Source organism: Zingiber officinale, chromosome 7B (assembly GCF_018446385.1).
Source record: "Zingiber officinale cultivar Zhangliang chromosome 7B, Zo_v1.1, whole genome shotgun sequence".
NCBI classification, from domain to species: domain Eukaryota; kingdom Viridiplantae; phylum Streptophyta; class Magnoliopsida; order Zingiberales; family Zingiberaceae; genus Zingiber; species Zingiber officinale.
The window spans coordinates 110,263,766-110,289,333 of NC_055999.1; the positions used below are offsets into that span (position 1 = coordinate 110,263,766).

The 25,568-nt window shown below is 32.9% G+C and overlaps 3 protein-coding genes across 5 annotated transcripts; all 3 read left to right on the forward strand.

The window, feature by feature from the left end:
- The first annotated feature begins 7,224 nt into the window (after window positions 1–7,224).
- On the forward strand, window positions 7,225–12,933 carry LOC122006885 (thymidylate kinase-like). 2 transcript variants are annotated; one of them, XM_042562563.1, is made up of 7 exons: window positions 7,225–7,494; window positions 8,206–8,306; window positions 8,704–9,039; window positions 10,967–11,078; window positions 11,161–11,220; window positions 12,066–12,170; window positions 12,537–12,933. In XM_042562563.1, the coding sequence occupies exons 2-7, from the start codon at window positions 8,287–8,289 to the stop codon at window positions 12,654–12,656; spliced, it is 753 nt and encodes a 250-aa protein (XP_042418497.1). In that variant the 5' UTR covers window positions 7,225–7,494; window positions 8,206–8,286; the 3' UTR covers window positions 12,657–12,933. The 2 variants fall into 2 exon arrangements, with proteins under 2 accessions (XP_042418497.1, XP_042418499.1); XM_042562565.1 differs by lacking the exon at window positions 8,206–8,306.
- Window positions 12,934–16,945: 4,012 nt separating this feature from the next.
- LOC122004059 (dirigent protein 1-like) lies at window positions 16,946–17,619 on the forward strand. Its single transcript, XM_042559000.1, has one exon. The coding sequence runs from the start codon at window positions 16,975–16,977 to the stop codon at window positions 17,467–17,469; it is 495 nt and encodes a 164-aa protein (XP_042414934.1). The 5' UTR covers window positions 16,946–16,974; the 3' UTR covers window positions 17,470–17,619.
- Window positions 17,620–20,267: 2,648 nt separating this feature from the next.
- Window positions 20,268–25,524, forward strand: LOC122006886. 2 transcript variants are annotated; one of them, XM_042562566.1, is made up of 7 exons: window positions 20,268–20,420; window positions 20,583–20,799; window positions 20,897–20,981; window positions 21,346–21,433; window positions 21,519–22,250; window positions 23,595–24,675; window positions 24,973–25,524. In XM_042562566.1, the coding sequence occupies exons 2-7, from the start codon at window positions 20,601–20,603 to the stop codon at window positions 25,338–25,340; spliced, it is 2,553 nt and encodes an 850-aa protein (XP_042418500.1). In that variant the 5' UTR covers window positions 20,268–20,420; window positions 20,583–20,600; the 3' UTR covers window positions 25,341–25,524. The 2 variants fall into 2 exon arrangements, with proteins under 2 accessions (XP_042418500.1, XP_042418501.1); XM_042562567.1 differs by having other exon boundaries at window positions 24,978–25,120.
- Window positions 25,525–25,568: the final 44 nt, after the last annotated feature.

The following is a 25,568-nucleotide window of genomic DNA, read 5'->3' on the forward strand; positions in this document are numbered from 1 at the left end:
ATCACATTTTGTCAAACTAAAATAAACCCATCATCTCCAAATTAATATATTCTTTATGTGTGACCTAATAGGTTTTCATAACATTGGCAATGTATCTAAAACTACTTTGGATACATAAGCAATGAGAGGTATCTAGCAAGACATCATTGCTACCCAAGTGATGAGAATGTCTAGATCTGACCTAAGCTTTCTGTGTTTATTATCTTGTATGACTCAATCCTTTTATTCTTGATATCTAGATTGATCAATAAGGTATGAACCATGTTATCCTCTTATCAATCTTTGTATTTCTTAATCTCTAAGTAGACACATTCAATCAAATAAGCTCAATATCTCATATTGACTAATTTGAGCATAACCATGTATTCTTATGTCCTACTTAATCAAGGGACCCACAAATATCACTTCTTTCATATGGAAGGGATAGATCTCATATATATCATTCATATCCCTTCACATAACTTATTGCGTACCTAGTGATCGACTTTATAGTCCATCTTGTCATAGATGACGTTTGCTGATAGCAAAGCACATAACTCTTTATGTAGGGAACCATAGTGACTTCAGGTCCAAGGATTATTCATACCAATAGTCACATGAGAATGTTTATGACATTCATATAATGATCCATGAAACATTCTCATAGCGGGTCATTCAGTACATATTCTTTAATATATATACTCACGTGTCAACCTGATATTTCATATCCGTGACCTATGAGATTAGGTCATCCGTTGATCTACATACTGTCTCAACGTATTAATATTATTTTTGTATATTAATGCTTGACTAGGAATGGTTAAGAGTATTATTCTAATATATCTACAATATTCCACTATCAATTCAACCAATTGACATGTTGTAGGCTAGAATTTACTATCCTAGAACATTATTATACTTATTCATTCGGCACAGATATGAAGTAAATATAATAACCAAAATTTTACCTTTTATTAATAGAATATGATATAATATGTCTTAAGTTAATTAACTCTTGATTGGCGCTTAGGGCTTATACTAACACTAATACCTCTCTCTTTTAGTATAATTTCTTTTAAGACTCTATCATAAACTTTTTCTAAGTAATGAATACTATGTATAGATCTTATTTTTGCTCCTGAAACTTTTTAATTCATTGTTTGAGAAAATACATAGTTTCTATTGTCAATTTTCTAGGTATGAATCTAAATTAATTTTTGGTTACTGTAATCTCCTTCCAGACATCCCACATGCATATGCTTTCAAAAAACTTGCTTAGGATCATCATGATGTCATGAAGTGTAACCTAGAAGAAATATAAATAGTTTCTCTATCGGCTAATTCATGTGGCAAAAGGTGATTCGCTTACTCCCAATGTTCCTGTCAATATGTTCCTAGGCCAACACGGAGGAGATAAATCACGGATGACTACTAGCCATTAGTGCAGGTGGTCAAGATATAGGAGAAGACATGCTTGAATGCGCTGAGTTTTGATTCCAAAATCTTATGTGACAATACCCTATATCTTAACCATTGTATCGCCCTGAGAGACATCTGCTAAATCATTTCAGAAGTATGAACATACTGCTCAATGCCAAATTAATCCTTGAAATCAATTTTTGACCTATTCTCATCCATCAATTCAATTAATCTTAGGCAACACAACTAAAGCCATATGTTTGTCAACACGAAAAGTATTCCATAGGGATACAATAGTGAGGCATATAGTATTATAAGTTCTGTAATCTGAATTTTCATTTATAGGTTAACAACTAAATTTTCAGATATCAAATTCTTGTAACATACAATAGGTGCACTAAAACCAATTTCACGACCCTGGCTATGCTGCAATGGAAAGGTATCAAATCATCACTCAAGAATCTACGATTTAATCCCAATAATAGTGCATTGGTACACATAATTATAGGATGCTTAATTGCTCGGGCATTCATCTTGAGCGCTTTCTGATTTATCCTAACAGCCGATGAAAATTATCTATGGGACTAAACCTGTCATTCCAGTTCAGTGTTACTAGTTCAATATTTTTTTTTTTTGCTAAAAAAATTTCAAATTATTCAAATAATATGTATGTGTTTGATTTGAACAGTAGGTTGAAGTCAATGACATGAAGCTCACAAGATGCCAGGACACAATGCCCTTTCAATACATGATGCAATCAGCAGCCAAAGATTAATTACCGAATACTAAGAATGGGTAAATGCAATCAACGAAATGTTCATTACAAGATTAAAATGCCTAAAAGTTTTAGTAATCAGAAAAAGTACAAATGACATCTAAAAATGGAACAAGATAAATAAGAAAAAATAGAAAACAAATAAACTTCAATAAGCCTGTTTACCTTAAACATCAAAAGTTCCACCTCCCAAATCAAATACTAGAATAGTTTCATTCTTCTAAAAACCCATAGGCCAATGATGCAGCTGTTGGCTCATTAATGATACGAAGAACTTCTAAACCAGCAATATGGCCAGCATCCGTTGAAGTAACTAGTAAGCACCAACTGTAACCACGGCATTTGTAACCTTATCATTCTGAAACTTGGAAGCATCATCCACAAACTTTCTCAAACCTGAATTATGGAAAGAGAGTTGACAATCAATGCTAAAATAATGCAACTTAACCTAGTCAAAGCTTTAGCAATCCAAACCGTAATATCATAAGTTACAACAAATATTTGCAACAGGTTCAACGATCCAACAAGTTATAGACTTTGCATCAAGGTCGGCCCTAGAGGAGGGCGACACTGGGTGATGGCCCTGGGCCCAGAATTTGAGAGGGCCCAATTTTTTATTTTTTTTAGTATTATGTATTATAGGCATGTAATTGGGGTCTTGGGTAGTTAGCCCAAATTCATATTTCAAAATCTTTTGATATTGTCTTTTACTTTTATCTTTTTAGGTATGTAATTGGGGCCTTGGGTAGTTGGGCCCAAATTAATATTTCAGAACCTTTTGATATTGTCTTTTACTTTTATCCTTTTAGGTTGCAATTTGTAAAATGGTAAACAAATGAAAAATGTATTGATAAAAATATTTTAAAAAAATCTTAAAACTAATAATATTATAGACGATTTTACAAATAAAAATATCAGAAGAAATCGTTTAAATGAATTGTATATTATTAAAAATTTATTTTGGACTTTTTTTTCCCCTAGACCTCCTGAGTCGAAGGACTGGAGCTGCTTTGCATACAACCCAACGTTACAAATCAAGAAAACCTTAAGATTCTTCTAATTGATCTAAAATTGATGTCAACCATACAATTTTAATATCAAGTAAATCAATATTATTGGATATACGTGAATGAAAATGAGGTGGAGAAAAAAAAAGAATTTTATTGTAAATATTTTAGTTCCACGTTGGAAATTTTAAAGTATATTAGTTGATTTATATTGATTCATAAGTATTCTTGTGAACAAATGTATGAGGATACTCTCTCTCTCTCGTGGGCTCGTATAGGTGCAAATTAAGAGTCTGAATTATACTAAACCAAATTGACTCGTGTGTGAGCACAACCTGTGCATGTCGAATGTTGGATCGGTAGGGACAAAATTTATCCAATTGGACAATCAATATATTATCACATGATTAATTCTTTTGCTTGTGTTGATGTGTAACAGATAAATTAATCGCCGATTAATTGAGATATCTAACGGATAAGAAATTTTCATAAGGTTGGATTGATCTTCCCCATGATTAATCAATTTGAAGAGCTAGATATCTAATATCAACTAAAATAAAAAAATGAAAGGAGTGTCCCACTTTAATTTTTTTTTATCAAAAGGTGGTTCCACCCCCATAAAATGACATAAATACCCTCTTGTATATTATTCGCTTCTGACACATACACCTTCTGCCTATATTAATTCCTGCCTTAATCCTAAATCGAGATCATGTTGTAGCAGTTATGAAAGAATAGTTATTACACGATTGTAGTAGTTATGGTTTCGTAGCTGCTACAACTGAACTGTTGCATAGTTGTAGCAGTTATAGTTTCGTATCTACTAAAATAGTAATGTTAGGTAAAGTATGTTTTGAAAAGTCATAACTTTTGACTTAGATTGAACCATGAGACATACAACATATCAAATTGAAGCTCGATCAAAATCTATAATTGATTATTGGGTGAAACCCATAACAATTTGATTTCAGGCCAAAAAAATATCGTTTAATCTTAGTAATGATGACTAAATATTTTTAAGCCTCCAAAAAAAGATTTTAAATGATGTTTTTCCCTTAGTAATGATATTTTAAATGATTTTAAATTACACTTGTTAATCAATGTATATCTTTGAACGAACTTCGATTTAATATATTGTGTGTCCCATGATTTAATTCAAGTTAAAAATTATGATCTCTCAAAACTTAGCTAATATTTTAGTTAAAGAAATTACAATTTAGTAGCTATTAAAATTATATAGTAATTATGAAATTGTAACTGCTTCAATGTACGCTTGGTTCAGAATTTAGATAGAAAAATATTGGAGAGAGTAATAAAAATAGTATAGTGGAGGATATTTGGATAAATGTACGGATGGAATGCCCTTTAAATAAAAAATCAAAATAAAGAGTTATCTTAATGATTATAAAAATAAAGCAGCCTTATAATTTTGGCCCAATAACTAATACACAAGGTTTACAATAAGTAAATATTTATAACAAGACTTCTCTTAAATATTTTATTATTTTTTATTTGATATAAAAAATGATAGTTAAATATTAATTTATATATAATAATTGTATTAATTAATTATTAATTTACTTAATTATTTATTTATATAATATATATTTATATAGTTACGGTTTATATTAAATACTATAATTTATATGTATATATATAATTATATTCTCATTTTAAAATTTGCTTAAATGATGTTTTTCCTTTAGTAATGATATTTTAAATGATTTTAAATTACACTTGTTAATCAATGTATATCTTTGAATGAACTTCGATTTAATATATTGTGTGTCTCATGATTTAATCTAAGTTAAAAATGATGATCTCTCAAAACTTAGTTAATATTTTAGTTATAGAAATTATAATTTCGTAGTTATTAAAATTATATAGTACGTAACTGCTTCAATGTACGCTTGGTTCAGAATTTAGATAAAAAAAATATTGGAGAGAGTAATAAAAATAGTATAGTGGAGGATATTTGGATAAATGTACGGATGGAATGCCCTTTAAATAAAAAAAATCAAAATAAAGAGTTATCTTAATGATTATAAAAATAAAGCAGCCTTTTAATTTTCGCCCAATAACTAATACACAAGGTTTACAATAAGTAAATATTTATAACAAGACTTCTCTTAAATATTTTATTATTTTTAATTTTTTATTTGATATAAAAAATGATAGTTAAATATTAATTTATATATAATAATTGTATTAATTAATTATTAATTTACTTAATTATTTATTTATATAATATATATTTATATAGTTACGGTTTATATTAAATACTATAATTTATATGTATATATATAATTATATTCTCGTTTTAAAATTTGCTTATTAAAAATATTTAAAGTTATATATATTTTTAAAAACTAACAATTAAAAATTAAACTTTTAAAAAATATTTATAAAATTCTAAAATTATTTATTAAAATTTGAAATTTTAATATATTTTTCAATATTTTTAATAAAATTAATTTAAGGTTTGATTTTGAGACTGGGCGACGCGTCCATGAGAGACGCCTCCACATGCGAGAGGCACCCACGGGCGACTCCCACGGGCATTGCCCAGCTAAAATATCTCTTTCTTTCTCTGTATATTATATATTTTACTATTTTATTAAGAATTTGTTACCTTTACTAATTAATTTTGTCTAAAATAAAATTATGTTAATGTTTTTTTTCTTTTCACATCGAAAAAAATTTCAAGGTTTATTAGTAATTTATACAAACGCGTTAATTAGGGATTTATAGTTCAAAACTCAGCTACGATGTGTTATTGGAAAATTTTCTCATTAATCAATCAGTGATCTAGAGTTCGAGACTCAGCTACGGAGAATTATTGAAAATTTTCTTATTAATCCATCAAGGATCTAGAATTCAAGACTTAGCTGTGCATTATGAAGAATGTTGCTCATTAATTAATTAGAAATTTAGAGTTTTCTTTAGTCTAATATCTTAGAATTGATAATAGTGCTAGTAGATACTTTGGGTAAGTAATGTTAAAAATGTAGTTTTCTTGACTTTTTTAGCTAAGATCAAATATAATATTAAATTATATGTAGTATTTGTTTTATCAATTTAATATCTGATACAAAAATTAAATTAATTTATATAAATGAGAGTCCGTTACCCCCCCTCGCCCCCACATGTTCGTATATTATATTACACGCAATCAGGGCTGGAGTCACATACAACTTTAGTGGGGGAGTCCAGATCTCTTGGTCCATAAAAAAGTGGATCGAGGGATGGACCACTTGCAATTACGGTCGGATTGTGGCCGCGATTTGACCGTAATTGGTTGTCCGGTTCATCGTACTCCCAAGTTATAATTTGGATCGGGGCGGGTGGTCGAAGGTCGCCCCCTTGCTCAGCGCCGGACAACCTAGCCACTTGCCCCACTGCCGGCGGCCTTCGGGAGACGTTCAGCCATCTGCCCCAGCCCAAACTATAATCTGGGAGGACAATGAACTCAAGAAGAGATGATAATCAATTACAATCAGATCGAATAATAATCTAATCGTAATGATAAGTGGTTCATCTCCTTATCTATTTTTTTTTTGGACTAAAAGATCTGACTACTTAGTGGGGCAGCTCCACTTCAATTATTTTCAAGTATTCCTAAAAAGTATAAAATTATAAAAATATTAGAATATAATATATACAATAAATATGTTAAATATTATCTATACATCCATATGTGAAAAATCCGTTAACATATAGTGTTATTTTATTTTATTTTTTATATATTTTTTTAAGATTTAGAATTTAGAATTTAGAATTTAGAATTGTCAATAAAAATATATATTTTTTAAAAATTAATACTAGATATTTATGGATGGATGCGATAATAAAAAGGGGTAACATATCACATACTCATCGGTAAAGATCAAATGTCATTTTTTTAAAATTTTATTTTCTTTAAACTAAATATTATACTCTAAATTTTAAACATTAAAAAGCATTTAAAAAAATTACACAGATATTCACATGGTGTTTAAGAATGAGTATATAGTAGTATTGGGGTCGATGTGCGCGTTCGCCTTCGCGCTCGAGGGCACTGCCCAATAATATATTAAATTTTTATTCTGCAAGGCCTTAAACCCTAATTATCTTCCTCCCTCTCTCCCGCTCGCGATTTCGCTCTGCCAGTTGCCGGACCGTCGCGATTTTCTCGACGATCGCCAGCGATCACTGGCCATCCGACCATCTCCCCTCTCCTCAAATTGAAATACACAAAAGCTTAACTGTCCGAAGAGTGTTCGCCACCTCGCCGCCGCTAATCTCTCGCCCGATCGCCCTCGCTGCTGCTTCCAGGTAAATCTTCAGCATTTATAGGCTGTTTCTTTCGATCGACTGTAGTCTCGCGCACTGTGACGGCAGCTCGCACGCGAGCCGGTCCCGTGCCGGAACGGTAAAAACTGTCCGTTTCGAGCGGCACACGGGTCGGCACCTCCAACCTTGGATTGGTTCACACTTCACATATGAACTTTTATGAATCATTGTTTTTCGAGTATGAACTTCCCGGTAATAATAGATGATAAGTATGAGATATCTTGAATGTGTACAGGGTGTATAAGTCAGCATCATAAACCAAAGATGTTCAGGTCTCAAGAAAATTATATCAATGCTCTATTAGGTCAACAGTCAACACCACCATACATCTTGGTTACTCAAGTTTCAATTTAGTAAATAATTCTGAACAAATCAAAAGGATGCATGCTTCTCGCTCTGCAGTTCCCTGAGATTCTGTTATCGAAAATAAAACATCACAAACAATTGTTATATGTATCATTTTCTCTTCTTACTTTTTCTTGTGTAGGTTGATGTCCTCGCCCTTATTTATGTCTAAGAGAATAAAGTCAAATTCCTAGTTTTGAGTTAATTCTACTAGTAATTTTTTTCTTTTCTTTTTTAGTCTTGAACTGATTGTCAGGGTAGATTATGAAGTTTGGTTGTGCCTTACTGGACTCTGTCATGTATGAGCTGTGAAGCCCCACTCACCTTGGCTAGGTATCTTTTCTCCAGGTGAAAGGTGGCGGCACATGTTGACTTACATGTGAGAACACTATCCTTTGGTTAGTGAATTCCTTTCCATTTGCCTCAGCAATGGGATCACTTTTCTTGAGGTATAAATTATTCAGATCAGAGTTCATAGAATAAATTCACCTGGTTGTCTTGTGAGTCAAAGATCTTAATTGTTGACAATATGACAGTTTCAGGTATCTTGCTATCATTTTGCATGTGCATGCTGTAAAAACCCAGAACCTTAGCTATGCATAATGTATTTTTACATATTTTCTGACACCAGCTTGGAATAAATTTCTCTATGCCAAAAAAGTCCTGTTTTGAGTCATGAACTTTTTGTATGCTAAGCGGAAGTGTTAAATCTCTTTCAAATTTCATTTCACTTACATGGTCATGATTGTGATTCTGGTGCATATTCCTCTTCAATTTTTTTACAGCAATCATTTTATTGTCCGATAGAAACAATAATTTTTGTTGATAAATATTTTCCACTCGTAGGAGCTTTGGAGTAGTAGGACCGCTAAGACAACCAAGAATCTCTTTCAGATGTAAAATCATGAGTTCATCAATGCAAATCAGAATGGCTGGGTGCAATAGTGATAATTCACGAGGTTCCCTCATTGTTCTAGAAGGATTAGATCGTAGTGGGAAAACTTCACAATCACATAGGCTGGTCTCACACTTGAAGGACAAAGGAGTATCTGTTGAATTGTGGCGGTTTCCTGATAGGACTACTGCCGTTGGTCAAATGATATCTGCATATCTTGCAAATGAATCAGAACTGGATGATAGAGCAATACACTTGCTTTTTAGTGCAAATCGGTGGGAGAAACGGTAATATATGCTTGAGTTATTGTGTATTTGCTATATTTCATGACGTTTATCACCTTGGCTTAGTGTAAAGTACTAGACTCCAAAATTCTTTTATTAACATCTTTGTTGCATTTGTACATCTAAAATTGATTTGTGGTATTTTTTTTCACTTAGCCATTCTGTTGACACTATGAACAAGATTGATTTTGGTGTTTCTGCTGTTTTATTTGTCATTCAGACTTTCCAGTTGATTTTTTAGTTCTATCTTTTTGGGATTTTCTCAACATGAATCATATATCTTAAGATAATTAACTTAATTGTTGGAAGATTTGACGACTCCTTGATAGTTCCTAATCAATGCAGCTTCCATCCCCTTGGGGCAGTGCAGTGGTTGAGACATGAGATGTTGCCACATAAGGTATTGGGATCGAAACTCAGCGCGTCCGAGCATGCCTTCCCTCATGCCTTGACCACTTGTACTAATGGCTAATAGTCATCCGTGATTTACCTCCTCCGTATTAGCCTAGGGACAGGTTGGCGAGGGCACTGGGGGCAAACAAATCTCCTTTTGCCACATAATCAATGCATCTTCCACATTGTTCTTTAACTCAATTTGGTTTCTTCAATTAGTATTATCATGGTTCAATGATCCACAGGACAATATTTTTTATCACCATTAAGAATTTTTTTGCAGTAATAACTGTCTAAAATCTGAATTTAACACTGATACCATTCAGCAACCAACCAGTTCGTTGCCAGGTCATTGTAATTGGTGAGTAGCAAGACAGGAACAGAGTACCAATGGGGCTTGAAGAAGGCAAAAGGCTTATCATCTCTCTCTTTCTGCAACTCCTCCCTCTCTCTCTCTCTCTCTCTCTCTCTCTTTCTCTCTCTCTCACACACACACACACATTCAGTCATTTTCTCATGCTCTCTTTCTCATTAAAGATGTGTCTTACAAGTATTACCCAGTTGACCTCTTATTTTAGTACATTATATCTCCTTCAATTGATTGTCCATAAGAAATAACCAGAACATACAAAAGCAGTAGGATAGTAAACCTTGTCTTTGATGAATATCTGTTGGTAACATAGATCTTGACATACGGAGCTGAGTGTCTGTGGATTAATCCTTTATGGGACTTTATCTACTGATAAGTATAGACTTGCCCAGATAGTTTGAGAGGCTGTAATGACACGTTCTTTTTCTGCTTCCAACATGTGGATCACTATGAATCTTGAAAATAGAATTTAAGAACATATAAATGATAATTATCACTGTGATCAATCTTATTTCCACCACAAATATTTTTCTGTATAAGCTTTTGCAGTCTGTAGGAAATTTTTTGGGGTTGTAAGACAAGTTTCATATAATGTGCATCTTAAGAGTATTAATGGAATCACATTTCTATTTGATGTTTGTCTTGATCTTTGAAAACAAGGCAGATCTATAACAAAATCTATGTCACAGATTGTAAATCAACTAACTATCTGAAAATATCTTGAATATTGAGTTTTTGAAACTATCCTTAGCAGATGAGTTTTCTTTAGTTAAAGGGTCATGGGGTTTGCTTTAATCCAGGTTAATAATTTTATGTTTGTCTTTTATCTTTTGGGATATTTTCCTACGTCTCTATTATGTTTCTAGCAACATACTCTGGGCACATCCTGACATTTGGTGCATGTGTTAAGAGTTTGCATGATGCCATATTAGTTACTCTAGCTAAACCCTGTTCTAGTTATTCTGACTTGTTTTCCTTTATTCCCCAACCTTTTACTCCTTTGAACTGTTTTGTTTGTTTTTTTATATGTTCCGTGAACATCAATCTTTGTGTCAATCATGGATGCACCAAATCATAAATGACTGCCCAGCCCTTATGGTTATGCTTTTTTTTATAAGACAACATGTGCTCCCTAAAATGTATCTAGTGTTCAATCTTGTTTAACAGATCACTTATGGAGAGCAAACTAAGGAGTGGAATCTCTCTTATAGTTGACCGCTATTCATACTCTGGAGTAGCATTTTCTTCTGCTAAGGGGCTTGATCTAGAGTGGTGTAAGGTGCTTTACCAGAAAAACCATGGTTTTCATTTTTTAGATATAAATCTGTTTTGCTTATGAACTTGATGTCCTACTTATTCAGGCTCCAGAAGTGGGTTTGGTAGCACCAGATCTGGTTATATATCTTGATATATCAGCAGAGGTAGCTTATTTGTTTTCTCTATTTTCTATTCTATATATTTGTCTAATAAATACTAATATTTACCAGAGTCCAGCATATCATCTTTTGAAAATTTCACAGTTTTTTTTCCTGTAATGCTTAATAGTGCTTGAGCAGTACTTGGATGTCCTTTTTGTTTTTCTATCTTTCAGCTATGACAAACTACTCATGTTAATGGCCGAAAAGGTTTTGGAGTTCAATTATTCTTAAATCTCACAATCATTTCTCTCTCTCTCTCTTTTTTTTTTAATTTCTAATTATTGCAAAATTTCTATAACTAGGAACGTGTATGGCATTTATGTAGTTCAGCATTTTTCCTGTTATCTGTAGAAAAATTGGCAATCATCTATCCAATAAATTGATTAGGATATTTGTATTATGGTTTTCATATGCAGGACTTGTGTCTCTTGGTAAGGGTTTATTTTGTGAATGGACATATTCATGATTTGCTCACCAGTTCTAATAAGTCTTCGAAAGACAAATTTACTGGTGTTATTTCCAATCACATGTTGATTGTATTTATGTTTTTTTTTAAAATAAAAATGAAGCTTCTTTCATTATCAAACCCCAATAATCACAAATGAATTTTTTTCGGTCAAGCTCAAAAGACAACAAAAAGTTGTTTTGTTTATGGCTCTATAGCATGTTGTTTCTCATTTTCAAACAAGACATAAAGATGATGATAGTTCTTTCATATGGGCATTATTTGGGCATATTAAACATTTGCCATTGAGCAACTCAACAAAACTAGCGCATGCATTTGTTTAGTATTCAAAAGAGTTTCCTTAATATTCTTGGTTCTGAAATCTCTCTACAATTATCTTCAGAAAGCATCAGAACGAGGAGGCTATGGAGCTGAAAGGTATGAGCAGCTGGAGTTCCAGAAGAAAGTTGCAGAGACTTATCACACCCTTTATGATGATTCTTGGAAGGTATGTAATACCTCACCAGTCTTCCGTGCTAAAAATAATTGGTTGGATCCTAAGATACTGCTCTTGATTGCATGAAACCTTCATTAAAGAGCTTTTCTTCATACGAGCATGTCTTTTCCAAAGGGCGATTAATTCACAAATATGCTGATAAACTTTGAATACACCTTAAGTTGCCCTCTCTTGTAGCAACTACTTTTTCATGTTCTAATTTGTTTTTGTTATTTCAATGACAATTGAATCACTCTTTTTGTAATTATCTTCTGTTGATTATTCTATCCAACTATACTGTTTACTTGTGGATTAGAACCATAAATGCTTTTGCAACTTCACCATAATGTTTCTCTGACTGATATGTTCACACTGCAGATAATTGATGGCTGCCTGCCCGTAGAAGCTGTGGAGGAGCAGTTAAGAGAGCTGGCTCTGGGCACTGTGTTATCGTGCCAAAAGGGCAAGCCACTTAGCAAACTATGGTCAGCCAAATAGTCACCTCCCTGATTAAAGTTAGTCAATTGTTAACGCTAATCATGGTACATTAATATCTTTTTGTCCCTCACCAACTTCAGTTTCTGACAGCCCCCTTTATTTAATGTCGTTTTTTTGTGTGTTTAGAAAGCCATTCATCTAACGTTTGTTTGGATGAAGGTTGGTACAAGCTTGGTGCATGGCAGGCTTATTGTCAGACGTGCTTGGTGCATGGTTATTTCACTATTTGTATGAATGGTTTTCTGAGGGTTGAATTGATAGACACCCATTTTTATGAGGATTTTAAGTGGCAAAAGGAATCCTCTACGTCATTAAAACACTTGTCGAGAAAAGAAACTCCATATACATTGCTTCCTTTAGATTAGTGTGATGGATTCATTAGGTTTCAGCTATGCTAGAACTATAGGACTGTTTACTTGGATGGAAACTTGGATAACACAAGTAGGTTAGTCTAAATGAGTCAATTAGGTAAATCAGATTGGGTGGGCTACATTAGCTGGATGGATTGGCCAGGTTAGACAATCATGTGGCTTCAGTGGTCAGTTGGGTGGAGTCGATTGAGTGGGCTGGGTGAGCTAGGCGGTTTGGGTGGTGGATGGTTTAGATGAGTCATATAGGTTGGATGGTCCAAATGTCCTAGTTTGATCATATGATTTGAAAGCCTTTAACAAGTTGAATAGGCTAAGATTGATCGATCCCTTGAGGAAGGACCAACGAATTTATCTCTTCATTTTTTTTTCTATGGCTATTTTTTTTCAACAGCCAGAGTAAATAAGCGAACTAATAAATTAAATAACATTTATCCACCTATAATAATTCATCATTGATTTTTTTTTCATGCCCTAAATTCAACTTAAATTCCATCATTAGCAGTTGATGGTATGTCATTGTTGGCCAGCCAATTGCATGATCATGGAGGTCATCTCTTGCAACTTGTGTTGTGACAAAGACCACCCACATCTGCCTTTGGGTAAGTATAACACTTTCTTAGTTTTTTAGACATTAAGTATCAAGTCTAAGTTGTGTTGAATTTTTTTTAATGAGCGGTTGATATAAGAATGCAGGGTTGATAGATCGTTTGTTACGAGCACTTCTTGATTTACTTGAGCAGTCGGAGAGAAATTTTCATAGGGATTTGTCCTTGTGAATTAGATATTCAGTGCTTACTAAAATAAATAATTAAAAAAAAAAGAAAAAAAAAAAGACTACACCCTTTTGTTAGGATGCACTCTAGTAATGTTAAAAGTGATTGAGTCTATTAAGATAAGTTAGATAGTCGACAAGTTTGTTGAGTCAATGAATCCATTGAGTCGAATCAGACAAGTTGATTGAACCTAGTTGTTGATTAAGCTGGGTAAGTTGGCAAAAAGGTCGGTCTAATTTGGTCAATAGAGTTGATTGATCAAGCGGAACCTAGAATTAATGTTGGGCCAATTGGTTAGAAAGGTAAGTCATTTTAAGCTAGTCAATCGATATAGATGAATCGATCAAATTAGACAAGTGACTCGATCTATCCAAGATAGTTGGATAAATTTTACTTATTTGTTTGACAAACTCGCACAATCGACCCAACCAAATATAGGAAAAATATTTCACATGAACAAAGTTATCATTTGAATATATTAAAAAAATTATCATATAAAGCTTAAGCACTTGGTCTCCATCCAATGAATAATCAATCAACTGAAAGTATCTATACACTCCCAGCTAAACCACAATTTTAGATATACTTGAATTCCAACTCAACGTTTAAATATCTTATTAGGATAAACAAATAAGCATACAAATTTACAGGGGTATGAAATGTTAATGAGTAAGTTTGGTGTTGAATTTCTTAAAAATTTATTTATGTTCATTTAAAACATATAAAATTAATTAAATAGATAAATTTGAACCGTTTATTTAAATGAATAAGCTTAAGTATATATTATGTTCAACATATTAATATTTATGAATAAGAATTATGAATTATTTGTAAACAAAGTTCACGAACAAAATTTGTTAATAATGTTCGTCATAAAATTCTTATCAACATGATAATAAATAAATAAATTTTTATTATCAATCTTAATAATCAAATAAATTTAAAACTAACAAATTTTTAATCAAACAAGCTTAACTGAAAATTTGATAATATTTAAATAAAACAAATTTAAGTAATTCGAACCAAACTCATACTCATGAAAAAATCAAGTCAATTTTAAATAATTATTTTAATAATTTGGTCCATATTAGATTCGATTTAACTTTATTATTTTATCAAATAAGAGATTGAATACTAAGAAACTTACTAGAATTCATTGTTTGTGGCCCTACAAATTCACGAGTTATAGTGATACTCGACAAAAATGCAAGTACCCGTTGATTATTAAGTATAATTAGATATCGAAACTTGAATTATACATATCTCTATCTCTGATATGCATTTAGAGCAACTGCAACGCTTTAACGTTTGAACATGTTAATGGTTTTTTTTTTTTTTTTTTTTTTTTTGAAAGTTGTAGATATTAACGTGTTCAGAACTTTGAACACGTTAATGCTACAGTGCAATAAAAAAATGTCCATATCAATATTAATGTTCCAAGTTTAACAGGGTTGTGGTTGCTCTTATAGACAAACAACTCCGAGTTGACAAATATATTTTGGTCAAAATTAAATCAATTTTTTAATAATTGCATAGAACCTACTAGAGACGCACCGATCGACACGCAATATCAAGCATTAAATTGGGTTTATAACTAAAAGGTGTTAGGCGTCACATAAACTTTTTATCCAACGCACTCTCATAGGCGGTTTTGTTGTTTATTTATTTATTGTTAAGCTTTCGATTTTCTCAAGACTTTATTTTTAATAATTGAGTTACAGTATGAAATATTAAAAAAAAACGATTTTTTTTAAAGATGTACACAGGATAAGATAGGCAGGATACAAATTGTTATGCACATACGACAAGTCTAAATGGAAAAAATGATAAATAAATTTTTTTTTAATAGGGATAGATAAATACAAACCTCAATAATTTCTTTACTTATAATTCAAAATTCGACTTTTTACTGAACTACATCTATATATAAATTTACAAAATATCGATTGAATCGATATAAAATTAATTTTTATATGTTGACCTATCTTTCTTGATTATATCTATACCATTAAATGTCAATTTAATGTTTTATATATCATCCGATTTTGTCTAAAATCGACTAATAGATCAAACAACATCGGATTGACATAAAACAAGTTTTTATATGTTCGTCTACCTCTCATGACTATATCCATACCCTCAAATATCAATTTGACTCAATATATTAAGAGCAATGATTTTTTGAACACGAATATATTTCAAAAAATTAATTCGTGTTCAAAAAATCATTACTCTCAATATATTAGATTTTTTAAACATGAATTAAATTTTTCAATATATTCATGTTCAAAAAATCATTGCTTTCAATATTTTGAGTCAAATTGACATTTGAAAACATGGATATAATCAGGAGAGGTAGACGAACATATAAGAACTCGAGGTCGTCGATATATCAAACATCAAATTTACATTTGAAAGTATGAATATAATCAAGAGAGATAGACGAATATATAAAAATTAGTTTCATATCAATTTAAAATGATTAGATCTATCAATCAATTTGATCTAAAATTAATTTTGATTTAAATAAAAAAAATGTAAATCAGTCTGACTGATTGTTTAAATCAATCATTTAATTAAAAATTGGACGTTTTGATAAAAATTAAATCGATTTGACTATTTAAAATAAGGATAAAATCAAAACTAAATACAGGATTTGCTCATTTAAAAATTTATCTATGAAACGGATATTTCAAAATTCAATAATAAAATCTTTTAAAACTCTTTTAAAGGGAGTTGTGGCGCCACGATTTTGAAGTCATACGTTTGAATTGCAGAAAAACATCTTACAAAAATACAAGATAAAATTACATACAATAAATATAATCTGATCCGATCATTCTTCTTCGGGACCAGCACTAATGGGAATTTAGTGCACCGACTGTCTTTTAATACACTAAACTCTTCTGTTGACTTTCAATTAGAGAATATTATTCGTAGACTAGGCCCTCCTTACATTACAACAAAGGCACACATCACTTTCCTCTTCATCTTTCACATCAACCACCTAATAACAACCCTAATAAATCCACAAACAACCTACTCAACACGTCTTTGTGATGTTTATTTATTTTTAAATTTATTTATCATATATTTATAATTATATTTATATATATATATATGGAGATCTAGCTAATCCCGCCCAACATATTGCATTCATTTAGTAGAATTCTAATGACATCAATTCAATTATTCTCCTTCTCATTCCTCTTCCTTTTTATAACTACTATCTCTATAGTCGCCGCCGGCCGCCACCACCACCATGCCCACCACCTACGCCTCTATGTCCACAACAACACGGCGGTGCTATCAGTGAACCTCCACAAGCCCCGCAACTTCGGCGACCTCGTCGTCTTCGACAATGTCCTCCGATTGGGGCGCCACCCGAGCTCCCCGCTAGTCGGCTCGATGCAGGGCCTCGGGGTTTCCTCTGACATCACCGACGCCACCTCCACGACCATGTTCAACATCGTGTTCACCGGCGGCCAGCACAACGGGAGCTCAATCGCCGTGTTCGGAGTGTTCCGGTCGGCTGACACTTCGGACTGGAGCATCATCGGCGGCTCCGGCGAGTTCCGACAAGCGAGGGGCTACGTGCTGAATAGACAAGTAGTCAACCCCACGACGACGATGACAGCTCGGATGGATGCTTACGTCACATTTTACTAATGAATAATTAGTTCACTTAATTATATATTAATTATCATTACTTTGTCATAATAAGCTGCATCATGCATACTTTAAGCTACATAAGGATGGGGAGTGCGATTTGTTAAGTGTAATATATAGTTTTGCTTGCTTACCAATTAGTTTCATTTATGAGGGTGATCGATTTGATCCTATGAAAATTTTTCATTGATTATTAGGGTAAATCGAAAAGTGCACATGACAACCAACTCAAAAGTCCAGCATTCTTTGATTATACCTTCTATTTGGAAGAAAAATTTCTATAAATACATCGTAATTGAGGTTCGAACCATAAGTATCTGGGTGACAATTTGAATGTCCTACCGTGACATCATGGTCCTAAGGACTGCTTACCACAATAAAATCAATTAATGTAGTGGGAGCTAAGCAATTATTTTGATGTTGCCAAGTTAACTACTATATATCGTGTTCTTTTAGGGATAATTAATTAATTATTGCAATGTGTCCAGTTAGACCTCTTTGCAACTTTAAGAGTCGAATGAAGTCCATAAAATGAGCACAATAGTAGTCGATGGTCCACATAGTAATTGACCATCGACTACTATAGTAATTGACCGTTGTTGAAGGAGTAGTCGATTATAAATAATTCAGTTAGTTCGATTAATTACTGAACTAATCGATTTTAATTATATGAGTCCGATTTTTATTATGTTTGTCTAATTAAAAAAGTTTGATTATTTCAATTTTCAACCTGACAGAATTTGTCTTACCTTTCTTGCTAGAGTGATTTTGATGTCCAGTTCATTCTAGTTTCTTGGGAGATAGTTAAATTTGATGTGTGCCCTTAATAATTTGAGTTCCTTATTTTTAGCATCATCCTTTTTTTGCGATGCTTTGCTTTCTAAAGTTTATAATGCATCCTCCTCTACAAGTTTCCTTTCGCCGGAGCTTGATCATCTTCTTGTCAAAATCATTTTCACAACTCGTCGATGGTTATCTGTTCACGAGAGGTTAACTGAACTAAGACTCTGTTCACTTTTCTTTAGTGGCAAAATTAAGTGCTTCTATTTTTTTTCCTTCTTCTAAAAAATAATATAAAAAAGGACTTAGAAAACATTTGTTATTATGATCTAACTAGATTTAGTACTTGAAGTGGATGATAAATTTGATCATGTTACTCATTTCAGCTTTTCAGTAAACTTACTTTATTCTTTTCTTCAAAGTTAAGATATGTCTTTTCGAAATTTCATAAATGTCAATGGATTTTTGTGTAAAATCGTCAAAAAAATTATTTTAAAAATTTCGCCCTTTCTGATGCCATCTTTCGCATAAAAGCAATTTAAATTATCTCATCCCTAAAAGAGAGATATTTTAATGGTTAGGTTCTTAGTATTTCTTCAGTTAGATAATAAATACGCAATGTTTATATTTTCAGATTTATTTTGATAGTTGATGAAGAAATTTTATAAAGTTGGATCAGTTCCTAGAATTATTTAAAAAAAAAAAGATATTGTAATCAGGTATATAGTACAATGATAAAATATATTTATAGTTAATCAGGGATTGATGTCCGACTAAGATATACTGTAGAATTAATTTCTTTCCGTAAAAATGATAATCTTAAAATATTAACTACGGAACCATGAATTATTCGTACTTTTTTATTTATTCTTAGGATTCATGAAAAACTTACTTAGCTAGTAGCTCCTGGCCTTTTTTTATTTCTATATATTTAAGGTTTATAAAATTATTGGATAATGATATTTTTTTCATTAGGAATGCGTATAGTCTGTTTTTTTCCATAAAGAGGTAAAGTATGAGGTTGTGTTTTAGGAAAATTTGTATGCTGTCCTAATCAGAAAGACAACTTTATAGGTAATTCTCATTGATAAAATTTTTTTACTTTCACTATATAATAGACACTAATTTACTTAATTATCTTTGATATTTTTTTAAGTATAAAAATCTCAAAAATAATAGACACTAATTTATTTAATTATCTTTGATATTTTTAAGTATAAAAAGTTTCAAAATAAATATAATTCTTCTTAAATTCAACACATTAAATTAGAATCTAGTATATTTTCTATCAAATTAAGCATGCATCCTTTTTTATCTCAATTGGATGAAAAATATACTAGATTTTCTTTAAATGATATTCAATTGGAAAGAAAATATACTAAATTTTCTTTAAATGATAATTATATTAAGTAGGGAAAAAGTCATGCTCAATTTGATTTTCTATCAAAGTGTTGAATTTAATAGAATTATACCCATTTTTAGACTTTTTGTATTTAAAAAATATGAAGACCAATTTTGATAGAAAATATACTCGATTCTAGTTTAAAGTATTGAATTTAAGAGTAATTACACTCATTTTTAGATTTTTTTATGCCTAAAAAAATCTGAGGGGAAAGTCGTGTTTAATTTAATAGAAAATATATTCGATTCTAATTTAAAGTGTTGAATTTAACCGGAATTATATTTATTTTTGAATTTTTTGTACCTAAAAAGTATGCGGGGTAATTTTGATAAAAAATATACTCTATTATAGTTTAAAGTGCTGAATTTAAAAAAAATTATACTCATTTTTAGATTTTTGTAACAAAAAAAAATATGAGAGATAATTAGATAATGATATTTGTATGAGAGAGTTTAAGTAAATAAAATTTTATATGCAAGAGAGTGGAAATAAAATTTTATAGACATGAAAATTATATGTAAAATTAACATTGTTATTATGAATTTTTTTACTAATTTAATGGTGTTTTTTTTCATAATAATGAATATTTATGAGTGTAATCTGTAAGGAGGGATAACTTCAGGGGTAACGCCGTGTTTGCGCCAATCGCGCAGCGCCGCTCGTTCTCGGCTCTAGCTCGTGGCGGAGGTGGTCTGGGTAGCTCCAAGGTGACGCCTTTAGCACCTGGCTTCGCGAAGTGGTGAAAAAGCTCGCGGCCGGGGGCGTGCAGGTAAGAAAGATGATAGAATGCGTATGAATTTGTGAAGTTTGATTTCCCCTCTCGCTTTTTTTTCCCTTTATTTTTGTTTACGCAATGAATCTCTAACTAAGAATGGTGAATTTGTTCCCTATTTTTTGATTAAATTTTACGATTTTGTTTCGGTTTGAGGAGAATTCTGGATGAACAAAGATGCCGCCTTCATCTCCATTGAGACTTTCTCCTCGAAGGGAACTCATAAAGGAGAGTGCTCATGGAAGGAGCCATAGTCTGAATAACGGACTTGATGCTCGAGACAAAGATGACAAACTTGCGCTGTTTGATGAAATCAACAAGCATGACAGAGAGAAGTTATTGGTGCATTTTTCTAACGATTTCGATGGATTGATAGGTAATGCAATCTCTGGTCTTCTTCACTCATATGCTTGTTATGAGATAACTATTTCAGATTTCTTATGATACTCTATCGTAAAAACCCTGATTTTCAGATTCGAAAGTTGAGATCGCTATCCAACCTCGAGGAGGCAACTGTAATCTACTGAACATAAATGGTGACAATAATGACTATGATTGGTGAGTTACACAGATGAAGGTTGCACTTTATTTGTTTTCAGACTAACCAGGTTACATTTTGCTAACACTGAAATCTGTTCTTGACCTTTCTTTGATTGCCTTCCTTTAAGTTCTTCAACTGGTTCATAACTTCTTAATTTTTAACAAGCATTTGTGCGAGTATGTGTTTTTCAACATTCTAGCTTGTGAAAATCATCTTACTTATTTTTTATACTTGTAGCCAGCTTGTTCATGTGGATTTGAATTGAGATGTGTACTGTTGTGTCTGGAAAATTGTCTTTCTGTACAGTTCATTGTGTTTCTAAGGGTCTCTAGTTGCTTTTAGCCACATGACATAGTCTAGTAATAATCTGATATGAATCAGGCTAGTAGCTCCTCCAGAATCTCCTCTTTTCCGTTCACTGGATGATGATCAGTCTCGAGCTAGTCAAGAAAGGAGAAGAGAACAACTAGTGAGAATATTTGTCAAAAGGCATTCCTGCTTGTTGCAATTCTTTCTTGTTTGAGCTATTGATCTAAGTCCATCTTTAAACACAGAATGGGAAGATTCAAATGCCGACTAGAAGCAATGCAAGTCCTTCCAGACAAATTCGATCTCCTAGATCCTCATATGATGTAATCCAGACAGCTGCTAGGCCATCATCAGCCCCTCACTCCATCTCCACTCCAGTTGTAAGTGAAAAAACTCCCTTGAAAAGGCCTTCGACCCCTCCAACCAAGCGTTCCCCGCCTAGTCCTAGGTCATCTAGTCCCACAGTTCAAAGGATTAGCATCGGCGCATATGGGCAGACAGTATCTTCTAGTACAAGAGGAACATCCCCCATAAAGGCAAATCATCAAAATTTTGCATCATCAACACCAAGAGGCCGACGATCTAGCTTTTCTGGTTTCTCCATGGAAACACCACCAAACCTCCGAACTTTTATGCCAGATCAGTCAGGTTCACGTGTACGTGGTACTTCTCCGGTATCAGGAGTTTCCATGAGTCCATCTTCAAAATTTGGAACAAGATCAACACCACCATCACCAGCCAGAAACTGCATATCATCACAAAGCCATGAAAGACAGCAATCTCATTGCAGAGAATCGGCAACATCATTTGGTCATGATGATGCAGATTCAATTTTTTGCAGTGGTATAGGATTATCAGGAGGTTCTGCAAGAAGAAAAACTGGTTCTGCTGAGAAAAGTAGGGATGTGCCATCCTACAAGAAAACTTTCATATTGCCATCTTCATTCTCTGGCACGACAGAATCTTTTAGTTATGTGGTAAGAGATAATTCAATATTTCCTACTTACCCAGTACAAAAACTTGTTTTTCATTTTTTTTTTGCAAATTATTTCCATAGTCTATTTGATAAGAAATTACCTTTTCTTGAATTTGCTAGTGCTTTGTGAATATGTCTATCAAAGAAAATTCAATTTGCAAAGGGAACATTTTCTGCTCGACAGATGAAGTTCCGGGTTTTGTTGTTATGCATCATGTAATCCAGCATTTTCTTCTCTTTAGCTACAATATCTGCTCACAATTACTAATAGTGACTGCCTGTATTGAATCTGAAATACCAATTTTTTGACACTCTTGAGAATCTGAAAATGGTCATCCTTAAGTTTTGATGCTGCAAGAGCATATGACATTTCATTGTTCCTCATCCTAGTTTTTTTCACCATGTTAGATCAAAATCATAGAACTAATGTTGATTTATCATATTGACCATTGTTAATTTTCACCATTGTACAATTTAATTTGATAAATGATCTTGAGAAATCTATCATCTTCACAGAAACTATGGGTACATATGCTAGCAATGAGTGGGCATTACTCATTTCCTCTGAAACAGAATATTTATAGCCAATGCTCAAGAGAAAGCTTATTTATGTGATGGACAATCTCACTACCCATATGCTTTTCTTTTTCACAAGGGTGAAGTTGATTGGTAATTTTATTAAAACATTTTGTTTGATTATTGTGCTTCTAAGTGGATTTTAAGCTTCACAACTACAATTATATGCTTCATCATTTCAATGGAAAGTTGGCAATTGTCTCCATCGTGCAAAAGTTGAAAACTGATTGCCGAATTTGACTCTCATAAACCATCTAGTCTTCTTCTTGATTTCATAGATCATCTGTCTTCACTGGGGTTATCATGAATTCAAGGATAGCATAGCATGTTACCGATAGGTGGTGCAACACTATCATCATAGCAAGTAGTAGAACTATATTTGTAAGCATTGGTTGATTGATTTTTCTGTGTCAAACATTGAGACCATATCACATTCCATCTCGATTCATCATGAAAGTTTTTGCTGTTAGCATTTCTTGGTGGACCAGACAGTGTGTGATGAAAATTACTCATTAGATATGAGGTCTTTCCACTGCTCACAATAATAGTAATTATGGAAAGTTATGTCCATCTAGGGTTCCATCCTCATGTCTCTCGATATTTTCGTAGTTCAAATCGATAATAATCTGATAAAATTTGGTGGTAGTTTAGCCTTTACATTCTTAAGTGTTCTTATTTATGCCATGTAGTGATTTTATGTATTGGTTGTTGTTATTCAAGTAACAAATTCTTAATTTTGACATCGTGAATAAGTTTTTACCTTTCCTAGGATCATCAAGAAACCTCCCATGGCATGAGCTCTCTTCTGTCAAGTGCTTCTGCCGCCAAGCTTTGTGATGGTAAAACAAATAATAAAGTGCATGGGTCTATGCTCTCTGGTAAGTTGTCACATACTGGCAGGTACAACTCTAACTCTGAAGGTGATTTATGCTTTTCTCATAACATGGAGTATGGTAGCCATACGCGAAATCATCTATTCGATGAATGGGAAATAACAAAACAATATGGAATCCAAGAGGCAGAGGCTCCCAACTTTGATAATATTGATAAGCTGAGCCTTGATTATCATCATGGAAATAGCACACAGACTGGAGACTTTTATGTTGGATCCAGAACTTCCGAAGTCGATCTTCAAAAGTTTCAAAGTTCTGCAGGTGGTATACGTGATGCAGTCAATACTGTATCAAAATTTCAGTCTTCGTATGTGGCTGATTGTTTTAAGACTAACACCAGTGGAGTTTCTATTACTAACTTGAAATGTGGGAAACACACACATAAAATGGATTTGGATGGAAACAAGGATTTTTTCCAAGAATGTGCCACAACAGGCGAGCTATTGAATTTTAGAGAACAAGGGGAAACAGGAAAGAATTCACCAGGTAGAAAGGCTCCTATCGAAACGATTGTGACTTCAGCACCCGGTAAGCCAAGAGGAATTAAGGATGAGGGGGACAACATCAGTAGGAGCCACGACAAGAGTGTTGAAAGTGCCAACTCCTGCTTAGAAACTTCAAGAGTTCTGACAGAGCTATCAACTCACTCCAATAGTGGATCTGAAAAAGGAGTGGATATTGGAGAATCAAAGGTTGTGAGGCATGGGAATGCCAATGAAGGTTCTAACTCAGTTGATGATTGTCAAGTCGTCTTGCATGCTGCACCTACTTATTATTCTGATGCGATCTCGGAGAAGAAAATTGATACATTTTCTGAAGACCCACAGAATTTGCATTCACAGCCTAAAATACCTAATGGCGTAGACAATTCCCAGGAGTGTTCTCTATTGATGAAATCAGACAAGGCCAACTCAGCCTCTATAGAGGAATACAATTGTGCTGAAAATGCTACCTCAAGTATGTGGCTTAACTTTTGCATATAAGTTACTTGATTGATTTTCAAGTGCATCTTATCTTTCCTTAGAATTCAGAAGCTACCAAGAGTTTACAGCAGTAGAACTACAAAAAGCCTGAAACTACTTACAATGCTACCAAATTTGGTTTGTGTCTTATTCAAACCAAGGGTTCTATGCAATGTTGATTTCATTTTAATTCAAGTGCATAAGCTATGTTGATGATAATGCAATATGTTCATTATGCAATGGTAACCACTATCATTTGCCTCAATTTTCAACTGACGCTAGTCTCTTTCAGAACAGGGTATATCACTTAAAGCTCAAAGGAGTGGTGAGAGACTTTTCACTTTGGAAGAAGCAACTGAGTCTATACTCTTCTGCAGTTCCATAATTCATGATTTGGCCTACAAAGCTGCAACCATTGCGATGGAAAAGGAAATGGTCCTCTCCAAGGCTTCTCAGCCAACATTTACACATGTTGAGCAATCTACACAAGATGAAAAAGATCTCCAAACCTTGTCTAATATACACATTAAAATTTCACAGAGTGATGCAAGAAAAAAGATGGAGACAGACAAGGACTTCGGAAGCGGTGCCAAAATCTATAAGCTGGTATCTTCTGCTACCATAATTTCACCAAGGAAGTGCAATTGCATTGTGATGTAGGTAGGATTTTTTTTTTTTTTTTTACGAAAAAAAAAGATGCTCGAGAAGTATCTTAATCATAGTTGTCGTATTTTTCCCCCTCGGTTATCTTAATCTTATATAGGGTTTTGCCACATTTTTTCATAATTGTTTACAATGGTAATCAAAATGAAAAGATGTGCTGGTTCCAAACATATATAGCCACAACATAGCTGTAAAACCTTCATGTGATTGGTATTTGCGCTGTTG